Source organism: Lepidothrix coronata, unplaced genomic scaffold (genome assembly GCF_001604755.1).
Source record: "Lepidothrix coronata isolate B3197 unplaced genomic scaffold, Lepidothrix_coronata-1.0 Scaffold73, whole genome shotgun sequence".
Lineage (NCBI taxonomy): Eukaryota > Metazoa > Chordata > Aves > Passeriformes > Pipridae > Lepidothrix > Lepidothrix coronata.
Window position 1 is genome coordinate 2,898,817 of NW_016690253.1, and position 14,078 is coordinate 2,912,894.

General features: G+C 51.2%; 2 protein-coding genes across 5 annotated transcripts in view; one reads left to right on the plus strand and one right to left on the minus strand.

Annotated features, from left to right (window-relative positions):
* Positions 1-14,078, plus strand: part of RBM41 (RNA binding motif protein 41) — a 21,723-nt gene that overhangs the window by 1,876 nt on the left and 5,769 nt on the right. For 2 of the 4 annotated variants that reach the window (XM_017819259.1, XM_017819260.1), the window contains exons 2-7: positions 360-476; positions 587-779; positions 2,940-3,144; positions 4,468-4,844; positions 5,394-5,541; positions 5,793-6,215. In XM_017819259.1, the coding sequence (XP_017674748.1) occupies positions 360-476; positions 587-779; positions 2,940-3,144; positions 4,468-4,844; positions 5,394-5,541; positions 5,793-5,950 (1,198 nt within the window). In that variant the 3' untranslated portion in view covers positions 5,951-6,215. Of the gene's footprint in view, positions 1-276; positions 477-586; positions 780-2,939; positions 3,145-4,467; positions 4,845-5,393; positions 5,542-5,792; positions 6,216-14,078 lie in introns of those variants that run through there. The other 2 variants (XR_001875533.1, XM_017819257.1) reach the window with 2 other exon arrangements.
* On the minus strand, positions 7,086-13,594 carry NUP62CL (nucleoporin 62 C-terminal like). The gene is made up of 12 exons (XM_017819256.1): positions 13,191-13,594; positions 12,020-12,408; positions 11,482-11,592; positions 10,921-11,049; positions 10,644-10,748; positions 10,157-10,265; positions 9,860-10,004; positions 9,413-9,462; positions 9,149-9,283; positions 8,356-8,467; positions 7,585-7,651; positions 7,086-7,311 (listed from the first exon to the last, which is right to left on the minus strand). Exons 1-12 carry the CDS (start codon positions 13,481-13,483, stop codon positions 7,220-7,222), a joined length of 1,737 nt encoding a protein of 578 aa, XP_017674745.1. The 5' UTR covers positions 13,484-13,594; the 3' UTR covers positions 7,086-7,219.

A 14,078-nucleotide genomic window follows, 5' to 3' on the forward strand; every position in this document is an offset into this window, starting at 1 on the left:
TAATAATAAAGCAGCTCTACCGAAATAATAATAATAATAATAATAATAATAATAATAATAATAATAATAATAATATAATAATAATAATAATAATAATAATAATAATAATAATCTCTACCGAAATAAAAACACCTTAAGAGTCCCTAGGGTACTTTAATGTTCTCAGAGTAGTCCCTGGTCTGTTGGCTTTTCAAGTAACATTAGTGGGAGCTTTAGTCGAGTAGTTTTGGCTCTGTGTTGTGCTTTAATTCCCATTAAAACAGCCAAAGAGGTAGAGAGGTTGTAGGGGGGATGTGCTTTGAGCAGTGTTCTCCCCATTGCCTTACTGACCACCTCTGTGCTGGCCTTGTGTGCCTCAGGGTCAACAGCAGCCTGTCCAGTGATGAGCTTCTCCTGGAAGACTTAGAGACAGAAGGGGAGAGGCAGCTGAAGACCCTCCTTCAGCAGCAGCTTGACACCACTGTCTCCATCGAGCAGTAAGTCCCGGTCTGCTCTGGTGTGGCTGGGGAGGGAGTCCAGACCCTTCCTGTCCCCCCAGTTTGTCAGTGCTGAGCTGTTTGTGCCGTTGTGTTGCTTTGGATCACAGGTGCAAGTCGAAGAGAAGATGCTTTGCCCCTGCAGCTTTTTACAAGCCTTTTGGGGAGGAGGCTGCGGGGGCTTTGACCTTGTCACAGTTCCAGGCCCTGGAGGAGAGCAACAAAGAAACTTCCTCTCTCCGGGAGCTGGGGCTCTCCGACTCGGAGATTCTGCTCTGGAAGAACCGGACTTCAACAAGGAAGGTGGGCATGCTCTGCTCTCGTGTGAATCTGGTTGGATCCCTCTCTCTAACCCTGCAGCACCCAGGTAGAAAATTCCAGTCCTTTGTAAGCCCTCTGGTAAAGAATGGCTGCTGCTTATATCCAGCATGATCCCACATTTCTTCTGGCGTGTTTTCTTTGCTGGAGTGGTCTATGTTAAAAGCCACAGTGGAGTGAGGAGTGGGTCCTTTAGAACACAGCAGGACCTGACTATATTCCTGCTTCTGCTTTGATAATCTCAAGCAAATAATTTCACCTTCTTATACCTGTGTAAGTAGGACTTAAAGGCTGGAAGAGAAGAAGGAGGAAACATTTTGAAGCACCTCAACCTCCTCCTTTCAGTATCCTGATACATCCCTGGATCCCATCACTGGCTTGGGATAGCTGTCTGTAAGGGAGGATTTTGTGTGTTCTCCTTAGGGGCTTGCAGGTGCTTCAAGAGCCTTGGAACAGCCCTGTGAAAATAGCAGTGCAGGGCTTTCAAACCCAGTGTGTGAAGGCAGGGCCAGACTCCTCTCTGGGTGCTGTTTGCAGCAGAGCAGTGCCAAAGCAGATTTCTCACCTTCACCCTTTTCTTTCACATTCCTGAGACAAGGGGCTTTTGGGGTTGTCCTGTGTCAGGTGCACTGGAGTGTGCTGCTCTCAGTTTGGTAAACTAGAAGGTGCAAACCAGGACTTGGGCTGACCCTTGGATTCCCTCTGCCTCCTCTTCCTGAGTGATAGCTGTGTGCAGGAAAAAGGTGTTTCTGGTAATCAGCCTCCCTTCAGCTGAAGTCATTGTTTGCTTTGGTGTTTAAATGAAACCCAGCCCTCCTGGGGCCTGATTAAAGCCTGGTTTAGAGAGGGGTGGTGTTAGTTTAAGAATGAAAATTATTGTCAACAGTACCAGTTGTTACATTTAGTATGCAATCAATTCTGGGATGGTTAGAAATAAAGATTAGCATGGAAAACACTACTCTGACAGAGGGAACCAGTGACATTAGGGTATGTCTTCTACCACTTGTGAGAGAAGAAGAATATTGTGAGAGAGAGAAAGCCCAAGTCAGGTGGTGATGTGCAGCTTTGTACATGGAGGCCCTGAATGAAAGATTCCAACAAGAATGATGAGGAATGTCAGCTGAGACAGAGAGAACTTCAGATTGCCCGGGGAGCTCTTGGCAAAGTACTGAGTGCAGATTTCTGTTATTTTCAGCTGCTAAGTGGCAGCTTTTTTGAAAACAAAGTAGTACAAATGATTTCTGGGAATTGCTTTTCCATGTAAACAGGCTTTTGTGCCTCAGGGAAGCTGTGAAATGGTGAATGGAAGCCATGCAGATGTGGGGCAGAGGTACCATGGGAAAGTCTTTGTTAGGTTGTGCTAAGTGCAGAGAGAAAGCCTGGTTTCTTGCCTGAGGCAGAAGGATCTGCCACAGTAATTCTCAAACTGAATTTGAGAAAAGAAAATCCATCCCATAAAAGTGTGTTCCCTGGATTCTGATCGAGGTGGATGGAGGAACAGAAATGCTCTTTCAGCAGCTGTGCTTTTGGCCTGGCCCCGTGCAATGAGGTTTAGTTATCCAGGGATGCTCATGTGCAGCCAGGTGAGGTCTGTGCTGCACTCACCGTGTGGTTCCTGGAAGTTGGCTTGAGTGATGCTGGTCAGGGCTTAGTCCTCAGCATAAATCTACCTTCAGGTGCCAAATGGCAGCTTGGGGTCCACTTTCCAGCAAATAATGTTCTCTCAGTGAGGAGGTCGTAGAATAAAAGGTCATAGAATAAAAAGCTTGGTGGAAAGTTGAGTTGGGGAGTGCTGTAGGAATGGGGAAGGAGTTGCCAAAGGGGTTTGTGCAGTTACTGAAGGTGGCTCTGTAAAATGGCTGTACCTGTCAGAGGCAAGGACTGCAGGGACAGAGGGAGTCAGGCCCGGGAAAGGGAAGCAGCACAGAAAGGTCAGTAGGAAGGGGCTGTTTCTCCACTTCTCTCAAGACCTGAGAGCTCTCAAGCTTTCTGAGTGGTTGCAGTAACAGGCCCTGTTGGTGCCCTGCTCTCTGGGGGTGGTTCCTGGTTGCACCCACTGCAGGGCTGGGGGGTGTGAAGTTTGGCTGCTGGCTGAGCCTCTGAGGAGGAGGTCAGTTCCTGAGCAAAGCTGTGCTTGTCTTCCAGGGCTCTGGGCTGGGGGCGGCCCCAGAGGCCACGCAGGACCGACTCCATGCCATCCAGGAGAAGATGGAAGAGCGTCAGTGCATCCTGGCTCTGCCACAGAGGTTTGCTGGCAGCAAGCAGCTGAGCCGGAGGGAGATGGAGATTGAGAATGCCCTTTTCCAGGGAACAGACCGCCACTCCTTCCTCCGGGCGCTCTACCACGAAGGTTTGGGGGCTCAGGGCTCTTCCTGCCTTGGCTCCAGCACGGAGAACCAGGCTGTGTGGGAGTCCAACACGTCTCTGTCTGGCCTTCTGTCCCTGAAGATGTGGTTCTGTTTTGGTCCTGTGTGGGAGGGGATATTTTCCTCTCTTACACGAGAAGAGAGAGAGTTGGTTCTCCGAAGGGTTTAATATAGAGCCTTGTAAAATGCATCTTTTTGGGGAGCATGGGTCTCATGGATGTGCTGCACATACTGCAGAGCCCAGCTCGGGGTGTGGAAGAGGGGCTGGAGTTGTGCTTTGGTAAAGCCTAAAGATCTGAAAACTGCAGTCTAACTAGGGGGGGAGGGAAGCAAAGGCACAGAGCAGGTGAGAGTAGGAATGACTTGTTAAAGGCTCCTCTCTGAAGTGGAATTGGATCCAGTTGTGGATTCCCTGTACTGTGTCCATGGGATGACAGCACTTTCTGCCCTAGTGGTGGTGTCCCTAAACCTGTGGCTTAATGTGACTTTTCTAGACAAAGAGTCAAGTGTTGTGCAGAGATGGCAAAAGCTGCTCCAGGCTTCTTTAGCTGGAGAACATGTGGGCATGAAGCTCAAGCCCAGGCTGATTTTTGTATGTAACAGTGTTCAGTAGAAGGTGAGGGGGAACGTCTCTACCCTTAGCTCCCAAAACATCCCTTTGATAAGTGTTGAAGCTGCTCAAGCTGTAATGTCCAGCTGACCCAGAATCCTCTGAGCCCTATTCCCTCCTTGGGTGTCAGTGTTGTGGCATTTAGCAAAACCAAGAGGCAGCAAGGTTGAGGTTTGTGGGCTGGGAGATGCCCCTCTCACCTTTGTCCTCATTTCCATTAAGTGAATCATAAGAGATCACTGATCAGTCCATGCCATGGACCTTCTTTACACCCAGAAGCTTAATCTGATGTCTCTGGAAGCAAAAAGTTTCTATTGCATGTAGTGGTGTAGAAAGGCAGCATGGCACATCCTGGCCATGCACGCAGGAGGAGGAAGGTGTATCAAAGGAGTCACTGGAATGTGCTGAAATGTGTCTGCAGATAAGCTGGTGAGGACACCTCTGGAAGAAATGAGCTCTGCACATAGCACTGGTGGAGCTGCTGCTCTCTGCAGGTTCATCCTGAGCTGGGAGACCAGCACTTGCTGGCTGCTGGGGCTGCTCTTCTTGTTTTAAACAACCTGCAGGGCCTGGTTGACAGGTGCTCAGAGGCTGGGCTGAGGCAGGGTTTCTCCTCTCCGTGTCTCTTCCTGCAGTCTCTGTGTTTCCCAGGTTCTTGGTGGTAGTCACGTTACCATATTTCTCTGTTATGAATTAGATGACACTCAGAAGAAGGGAACTAATGAAAAGGACCCCATGGTTCATCTGGAGAGCGTTTACCAAGAGCTGCTGAGCAAGAAGTGCCCTAAAAAAGTCCAGCCTGCTAAGAGTGACCCCTGCTTGTGCCCTTCCCTGGCCCTGCAGGGGCCTGTGACCGAGGACTCGTCACCTCCAGACCAGGAAGAGCAAGCAGAACAGGCAGCAAGTCCCAGCGTTCCTGCAACAAAGCCCCACCAGTCCTCTCCAGGGCCAGTGATTATCAAGGAGCCTGTAGAGTTTGTCCCAGAAGAGGAGATCCTCAAGAACCGCCTCTCAGAGGAAGAACTCCGGAAGATACCCAGGTTCTCGTCCTACCATCCAGGGGAGCCCAGCAAGGTAAGCTGAGATGGACCAGGGTTTGTTCTGGGTCACTAGCACACCCTGAAGCTGTGTCAGCAGGAGAAGGCTCCTCTGCTGTTGCCTGGAGGTTGCTTGGCTGATCCTCCAGACCAAGGGAGAGAGGCCTGCACTCTGGGAGGAAAGAGGACCTTGGGCTGTACTGGGAGGTCACAGGCCTGGCAGAGAGTTGTGCTTCTCAGCCCAGCCTTCCTGGCCCCAGCGAGTCACCAGCTAAGATGTGCACTCTCTTTTTGGACCTGGCTGAGGCCAGCTGTGCTTAACTGATAGCTGAAGCTTGCTGCATTTTAAAAGTAACTGAAACTGTTGGCACTCGGTGCAGGTAAGCACAGGGATGCCTTGAGTTCAGAGCTGCCTTTTTCTGTGCACCCACCCATCTTCCAAACATCATCATTAGCACGCGGGTGTGAGGGCTCTGGGGTGGCAGAGGGGCTGAACTAGTTCACACCCTTGATCTGCACGGACTTGGGACCAGGCTGAAAGGTGTCTTTGCATGGCAAGGGATGACCCTCTGTGTCCCTGGATCAGGTGCTGTATTTGAAGAACCTGGGCCCTCGGGTGAGGATGAAGGACCTGGTGTCCTTGTTTGCCCGGTTCCAGAAGGAGGACAGCCCACTGATCCAGTTCCGCCTCCTCAGCGGGCGGATGAGGGATCAGGCCTTCATCACCTTCCCTGGTGAGTTGCTGTGTTGCTTCCCTTGTGCCTCTCAGTTATTCCCCAACCCCCAAAGGTGCCACATCTTCCCCCAGGGCATTGGGCTGCTGCCAAGCCTGCTCTCCAAGGAGAAGGCGGGGAATTCACTCCCTCCTCTCCCTATCACATCATAGTCTTTTCCCTGGGTTGGAAGAGGATTTATCAGAGCAGAAGTGATGCTGTGCCAGCATGTCCTGGGTGACCTGTGCCCACTGTGTTCTGTCTTGTTGTAGATACTGAGTCTGCCCAGAGTGCCCTGCAGCTGCTGAACGGGTACAACCTGCAGGGGAAGCCACTGGTGATTGAATTTGGGAAAAGCAAGAAGCATTTGCCAGAGGCTGACGCTGCCATCCCCAGCTCCTCTGCTGCAGAGAACCCCCCTGCCACGTGAGGATGGATAACCAGGAGCCTTGTGGTGTTCAGTGAGCCGTGGGAACTCCTTGGTTGTACCTGGCACAGTGAAGGACTGTTGGGAGTTAATGTGCAGGTCCATTAATCTCAGGGTGGGGAAGGGAGAGAGATGGGCACTGCCTTTACACTGTTGGGGTGGACTGGCTTTTTCCTCCTGTTCCACAGGTGTGTTTGCCTTCTCAGCCTTTAGAGGCAGGGAGGGAGAGAGGAGGCCGTGTAAATAAATGCACTTATTATGGTATTTCCACAGTGTGTGCTTATTCACATTTGTGCTCCACAAGTGTTCTTCTCCAAGTGTACTGCACTCTGCTGATGCAGGACTGTGTCCACAGCTCAGTCCTAGCCTCTCTGCTTTGAGCTGCAGTACCTGACTGGGGTGGCTGCTGCCCTGTCTCTGGTGGCAGCAGGTATGTTGCTACAGGACAAGAAAAAAGCCTGTCCCTTTTCTTCCAGGTGCTGTGGCTGCACAGGTATGTAATTACATGGGTGCTTATGATGGGAAATACATGTTGGCTCCTCACTGTGGATGCCCCTAAAGCCCTGTGGCATGGAGGATGGCTGCTCTGTGAGGTAGCATTAATGGCAGACACTGTGGTTTATCTGCTGCCCTGCTTTACTGCTTTTTTGTGAAAAGCACTTGTGTGGGAAGCACATGCTTCCCCCAGCATGCCAGTGTTCAGGGGAGAGCAACATCCCAGCTCTGGGGGATGGTGGGTGAGGGAACCCAGTTTGCTCTTGCCCAAAGCACAGAAAACAAGGCTCACTTTCAGAAGTGGAAGGATACTTAATTTAAGCACCAACTCCAGCGTGCCAGGTCAGGGACTGCAGTCTCCCAGACTGCTGCAGCTCCTCTGAGGATGGCTCTTCATCCAATCATCTCGTAAAGACCCAAGAAAAAGCTTATTAAGTCACAATTAAACATATTCGAGTTACATTTAAGCACCAAAGAACTCAGCCAGGGAGGCACAGCCTGCCCAGAGCCCTCCCAGGCAGCATTTGTGTATCCCAGCAGTCTGCAGGCAGTGCTGAAGGACAAAGAGCCCACACTTCCTGCACAAACTTCACACAGTTCCTCAGACTGGGGTCAGTGAACTCCCCTCCAACACCACAAAGACTGGCTTTGGAACAAACAACACATTTTATTGCAAGAAAAAGAAGCAAAGGCAGGTCATCATCTCAGACCTCAGTTCCCAAACAGCTCTGTTTTCTGGGGAGGCTTTTATGTTAACCCGTTAAACTTGGGAGTCCTTCAGTCAAAGGTGATGCGAAAACTGCGCTCCTGCTCCTTGCGGCGGCTCTCGCAAACCTTGGTCACCTCTTCCACCTTCCTCTGCAGCACAGCTGGGGGAGAAACAAGGGATTAATCTCACAGTCACCCCCAGAACACAACCCTGCACACTTGTGCCCGCAAAAGGAGAAAGAAAAACATTCAAGCAGGGCTTCTCAGCAGAGGCTCCCAATCAGGCACATCAGGGGAACTCAAGCACAGAAGGGACAGTGACACTGAAGGTGAGGAGGAAAAGATTCCTCAGGGATCTTCAGCAGTTCAGTGACTCCCACACATGCCACCTGCTTTCCATTTACATTCCCAAAAGGCTGCAAGATGACACTCACCTGAGTTCTGGTCAATCCACTGCAGGGAATCCATGTGTGCATTCAAAATTTTACAGATCTGCTGAAGCTGAGCAGAAAGAGAAGGTGCAAGTCAGTTGTTACACTACATAAACACTAAGAGGAGTAAGAGAGAGCCTGCCTGTCCCTTCCTTTGGAACAGGCTGCAGCCAAGTTTTTCACTGTTCAGCTTCCCTAACTGAGCAGCCACTTTCCCAGGGAAGTCTGGGCAGCAACCCTGCTGCTTTCCTTCTCTTTACCATCAGGAAAACTAATTTAGATTATATGTCTGTGGCTTATTCTAATTTAGACCTGGGAACCATCAGAACATTCATCACCCTAGGCTTCTGGTGGCAAAATTAAAAATAAGTGTGGAAAACTCAGTCTACAGTACTGAAGGGAAATTTTTACTGAAAATTAAGCTTCTCAGTAAAGCCATAAGGAGTATCAAGATTAATTTAATAGATACCAAAAAGAGCTGGTTATTCAGATCTTGTTTTCATGAGGATACAAAAATGGTATAAGGAAAATGTATCAACATCTATGGGGGGCATTCTGAACAAAATTTAGATTTGCCACAGGACAGATGCAAGTGGTGGAGCCTGATCAATGTTAAATGCCTCTGAAACCAAGCACAATTTAGGAAGAAATTAATCAACAAGCAAACCACCAGAGTTCATACCAGAATGAGATGCTTTGAAAACTGTTAACAGAACTGCAGGGTAATTAAATATCCTTTGCCAAAGTTAAAAAAAAAAAAAAGCTTGCATTTACCGGGTCACTCGTGTCTGCTGGGCCTCTCGATGTGTTCAAGTGCTCAGTGATGTCCTTCAGGTCTTGTGCCATGCGCTTCAACTGAGCATCGATGTTTTCAGCCAGTTTGTAGCTGCAGAACACAAGGCAACCAAGATCAGAACATTTTAAGTGACCTTTGAAAACCTGCTCCCAGTCACACCAACTATGGGCAATCACAATTAGCCTCCATGTCTTGCAGCCAAGGCTGGCAGAGATGTGGGAGCAGTACCCTGAGAGGCTCCACCACATGCATGAAGAGACTCTTAAACCACTCTCAACAGATACATGGAGACAGACAAGCAATACACAGTGTGAAGGGCTTCCTGGAAGGCTTTGTCAGAACTGAAGGAAGCAATAAGCCTGCACTCTTCAAGATTCATTCTCTCCTGAACCAAACACTAACTACTCTGCTACGATGCATCGCTTAAGGCTCATGAGGATGCCAGTGCCACACCTAGTGTGTTCTGCTCTCATCACTTCTATCACTAAAGAATCATTAATTTTCAGAAATCATGCAAAAATTAGTAAGCTCTTCCCAGACAGCTGATTAGACCAACATCCAAAGAGCTTTTCATGCTGACTTGAGGGCTTCCACTCACAATTCCCATTTCTAACGAGTAAAATCTAAGTTGCCATGCACAAAACAGGGTTAAATATCTGACAGCAGCCACTGAAGGTTCAATACTGTCCTGCATCCCAACTCCACTCTCTGCTGACTGGTCATCACCCCAGGAGTCTGCTCACACACATCCCAAGCAGGTTTCTGCCTTACGTCCTCTCCCGCTCTTCATCCGCGTGCTGCAAGTAGATGGTCCCGCTCTGTTCCTTCACAGACTCCTCCAGAGGAGTCAACAAGTCCTCAAGCTCCTTCTGCTGTGACAGAATGAAGTCGAGTTCCTGATCCAGTCTGAAAAGAGGAAATGCCAATTTTAATAAACCCCTACAGGTTATAAACATTCTAAAGCTGTCATACAACCAGGCACGACAAAAAAAAAAACAACAACCAAAACCATCTCAGGTGTTCATAGTTTCTTACCTCTTCTGATCAACCTTCACCTTCTCTACTTCTCTGTGTAATGAAGTAATCTGGAAATTGAAGACACTTCATTAGACCTTGTAAACTCAAAAGACAACTCCCCAAAGAGGAGGAGTGAGAGTGAGAAAGCAGCACCACACAAGAGACAGTTACGTACAGATTTACAGACCAAAGATGGACTAAGGGAGGTTCAGATTGGAATGCTCCCCCTAAAAGAACTTGTCATCAAAGTTCTGTGACTCAACAAAGTCACAGAACAGATTCCCAAGATCCAGTGCATCAAGAATAGAACACACAGAGATTTGTGAAAAACACCCAGACAGAATTCACATCTATTTTTTTTCCACAAGTCGAAAAGTGCCATGCACTGGTTTGTTTCATCTGTAACACTGAAGGCCTTAGAGGATCTAAGCAAGCAAAATTAGGTTACACTGGACATGTCCTCACCTTCTCTCCATTCTCTATCAGCATCCGATCCCAGGCATTCACTTGTGTCGCTTGATGGAGAAAGTGTTTCTCTTGGTCTTCCAGTTCCAGGCTCCACTTGTTTATCAAACTCTCCAGCTGGGCATAAGTCATCACTGGAGGTGTGCTGAGAGGGAGTGAGGGGCAGGACAGAACACAAGGTCAGAAAAGAAAAGAGAAGCACGACGACACTCCTCTCCCCTTCCTCCATCACATCCCTCCATCAGCACTGCAGCAGCTCTCGCCCCAGTCAGGAAACAGTGGTAACAAAACACTCACCTGGTCGTGGTGGTTGTGGTTGTGGCAGCTGTGGAGGTCACAGCTCCAATGGCACCAGTTGTAGTTAATGGCTTCAGATTCAAAGGAAAGCCAGAAGCAGAAGTAGTACCTGGGAAGAAGAGATTCAAGTCAAGCAACAGAAGAGGACACATCTGGTAAGTAACAAACTGCAGCAGCTCCAATAGGCCCCTCTGGAAAAAAAAAGCAAAGCCCACATCTGTCACGAAGGGAATGAAAACATCACTTGCCCACACCACTCTCAATCTCCTCATGTTCTACTACCAGACCTAATAACTACCAGCACACCCAGTTACACTCCTGCACCTTTGCAGGAGATGAGACTTCTATGTTCCCAAAACAAGATGGAATAGGAGGATCAAAGAAAGAAGGACTGTGTTCTTTTCAGTTACTGGAGGGCTTTACAAGTCAGAACTGCTGTGCTGCTACTCTTTCTTCTTTTCAGCTACTTTCAGCATCTCATTCCTACCAGTGGCAGTGCTTGTTGTGGCAGCTGTTGTTCCAGGAACTTTTAATCCAAACCCAAGTGTCCCCAGACCGGCAGTCCCAGTGGAACCAGTGGAAGTGGCACCAACTGTAAACAGAAAACAACATTAAGAGGTTGGAAAAGCTCTGCCCTGCCTGCTCACGCCTCTCACCCCAGCAGCAGCAGCAGAGCTCCAATGCCTACAGGTACCACCAGCCCTGCTGCTCGTTTATTCCTCCAGTAAATAAAACCTGGATGAAGCCTGTCTGGAGTGACTCACGTGAGAGGCCCGTGGTGGTGGACGACGTCGCGGCCGAAGAACTCGTGACGGACGCGAACAACGTGGGCCCCGTCGGAGCCAGCGCAGAGGTGGTGCTGGTGGAGGCCGTTGTAGCAGCTGTGGATGTTACTGCAAAGAGAAAAGGCTCTATCTTGGACAAGCAGAGCACATGGAGCTCCCATCCACTGCAGGACCCTCCTGCTGAGAAGGCGACACAAACTGCCCGGCTGCAGCAGGTTCTTAGGGATGTCAGGATTTTACTGGCTTTTCCTCTTATTCTGCCTCAACACTCTCTCATCTTTCCCAGGGAACCCCTTATGCCTGCCTTATACCACCCTTCCACTATGCTCCCACAAGTACAGAACAGAATGTGGCACGTGGGATGCAATCAAAGACACAGGACACCACATCCAATGGCTCTGTGAGCTGTCACCGATCTCCACTGCCAGAGCAAACCCACAGCAACAAATGCTTCTACAGCCCCTTCCCAGACTCCAGATCCCCAGAAGGACAGCAGACTCACAAACTCTTAAGGAAGTATTTCCCAAAACATCCTCCTACCTCCCAGCTTGGTTCCAAAGGACAGGGTGGGTGCCTGGGTGGTACTTGTGGTCAGTGTTGCTGTAGGTGCACTCGTGGCTGCTGTTGAAGTCAGTGACCCAAAGGTTAGACCTGGAACAAGTAAAAGCAAAAGGAAAAGATGAACTTTTTCCTACAGGACACTGAGCTTTGGGCAGACTCTGCAGGAGGGGGCAGGTTCCTGCCCTCAGGGAGGTGAACCACGGTCTGGCACTGTCAGCCAGACTCATCCTGCAGCACCTGCTCCCCTCCACTCCCAGCCCTTTCCCTCTGCACCAGCAAATCACCCAAAACACATTTAAAAAGTGCTTCCCAGGCAGCTGGCACTTCTACACACGCTGCCAGAATTATTGAGCCTCACTCTCCAAACCCAAAGGCTAAAGAGCCACTGTTGCCCACCCCTGCAGACCCTGGACAGGCCTGTCAGACACAGCACTGACTCCAGCTCCTGCTCCATTCCGGAGGCTGCAGAACCTCCTCTCCCTCCCCAGCTGCCGCCCCCAGCCCGGCGCTCACCCACCTGTGGGCTGCCCCCCAAGGCTGAAGGGGGTGGCAGCTGCCGGGGTGGCAGCTCCCAGGGGGGCCGTGGTGGTGGCAGTAGCTGCAGGGCTCGTGCCAAAGGTCAGCCCTGTGGACGTGGCCTGCGGGGCCGCAGTGCCGATGTTAAACCCAGCTGTTCCCGCCTGGGTCGTGGTGCCACTGGAGAAGGTGAACCCTCCTGTCGTCCCAGTCTGAGCCGTGCTGGTGCTGCTGGTGCCAGCAATGCCAAAGGCAAAGCCAGATGGGGCTGCTGCTGCTTGACTGGAGGGCGTGCTGGTTGCCACAGAGCTACCGAATGCAAAGCCCCCTGTGATTCCAGGAGCCTGAGTTGCAGTGCTGCTCCCAAAGTTTACTTTTGGTGCGCTTGTCCTAGAGAGGGAGAGAAAAGAAGCCAACCTGCTTGAGACACACATTCAGTCAGTACTCAGTCACCTTTCTCACAGACCATTTGCTGACAGCAGAAACCACCTTACAAAGAGATGCACACCTGGCCAGGTTTGTGTTCTGATTCCAACAGGAGACTGTATCGAACTCCTGTCACCTGCCATCCTTCCTTAGGGCTCTTTAGACTGACTCTCCTTTCACTACCTCCACCCACCCAGACACTACAGAACATTTATGGCAGTGAAAGAGAAGTTGCTCCTTCTCACACCTCTCAGTCACTCCCTCTATACAAGGCTGGTTTTTTTTCTGCTCACTTTTACTGCTCGTCCCCATCTGAGCTCCCTTTCCCACTGCTCCCATCTGGCAAAGCTTCGACAGCAGCAGTTCTGAAGAGCCACTCCAGAGCTCACAGCCTTTCCTAAGGACAAAACGCTTCCAACTGGCCCAGGAATCATTCTGTGCGCTCCAGATTTGGGTCAGAAAGGACAAGACTTTTTATGCTTGCGGGCAAAGCTTTATCATATCTCTGTCCGGGTGTCTCTACCCCAGTCACAGAGGGAAGCGTGGAGCAGCTCATCCCCAGTGCCCACCCGGAAACATCAGCGGGGACGAGTCACGGGGCTCGCCGAGCACTTTCCCAATAACACCCTACAGGGCCCTGGGAACTCCCGGGCACCAGAGCCAGGGGCTCGCTCCCTCCGGAACCCCTCTCCAGGCCCTCCCGAAGCCCCGAGCAGGACACCCCCGTCGCGGCCCCCCGGTCTCACCCCAGCGGGAACGCGGCGGCCGCGGGGGCGGCGGCGGGGGCGGTGGTGGCCGGGCCGAAGCTGAAGCCGGGCTGCGTGGTGGGGGCCGGCCTGCTGAAGGAGAAGAGCCCGGCGGGCTGGCCGCCGCCCGCCGCCGCGGCCGCGGTGCCGAAGGTGAATCCGCCCGAGGCGGCGGGCGCGGGGGCGGAGAAGGAGAAGCCGCTCGTGGTCGTGGTGGCGGCGGTGGCCGCTTTGGGCGCGCCCAGGCTGAAGGCGCCGCCCGGCGCGGCCGCCCCGAAGTTGAACTGGCTCATGGCGCGGCGGGAGAGGCGGAGAGGGAGAGAGGGAACGAGGGAACGAGGGAAAGAAGGAAATAGGGAAAGAGCGACCCGCGGACTCCGGGCGCGCTCCCGCCGCGCGCCGCGATGGCGTCACCGCGCCCGGCGCGCCCCCGCCTCCGCCCGCCCCCGCGCTTTTTCCCGCCCTCATCGGGCATTGGTCCGTCCTACTGCCACTCATGATTCCGCGACTGCGATTGGCTCGCGGGGCGGCGGGGGGGCGGGGCGTTGCTGTGGGGACGGGGACGCGCGTGAGGGGGCTCGTTGCTGTCTGGGCAGGAATCCTTAAAGCAGGGCATTTAAATTAAGAACATGCTTCGCTTGCTTTGCTCGCTTCCTGACCTCTTTTTTTTTTTTTTTTTTTTTTTTTTTTTCCCCTGATGCCCTTAAAATAACAGCCTTTGAATCTCGAGGAATCTGGCCGTGTTAATTAAGAGCTTTCCTGGAGGGTTGGATGGGTGTAAGTTAAATGTGCTCGATGAATTACAGTCCAATGGTAAAACTGTTAATAAAATACAGTTTCTTGTTGAGGGCTCCTGACCTGTTGGAGAATAAAAAAGCTTTACTTCCT

Bases quoted from the DNA above. Each gene is read 5' to 3' on its own strand.
- NUP62CL (XM_017819256.1), bottom strand. From the start codon at position 13,483: ATGAGCCAGTTCAACTTCGGGGCGGCCGCGCCGGGCGGCGCCTTCAGC. The intron at 10,749-10,920 runs GTGAGTCACTCC...TTCTGTTTACAG, and splicing joins CACCACCACGGGCCTCTCAC to TTGGTGCCACTTCCACTGGT. The intron at 9,284-9,412 runs GTAAGAAACTAT...TCCTCTTTTCAG, and splicing joins GTGAAGGTTGATCAGAAGAG to ACTGGATCAGGAACTCGACT.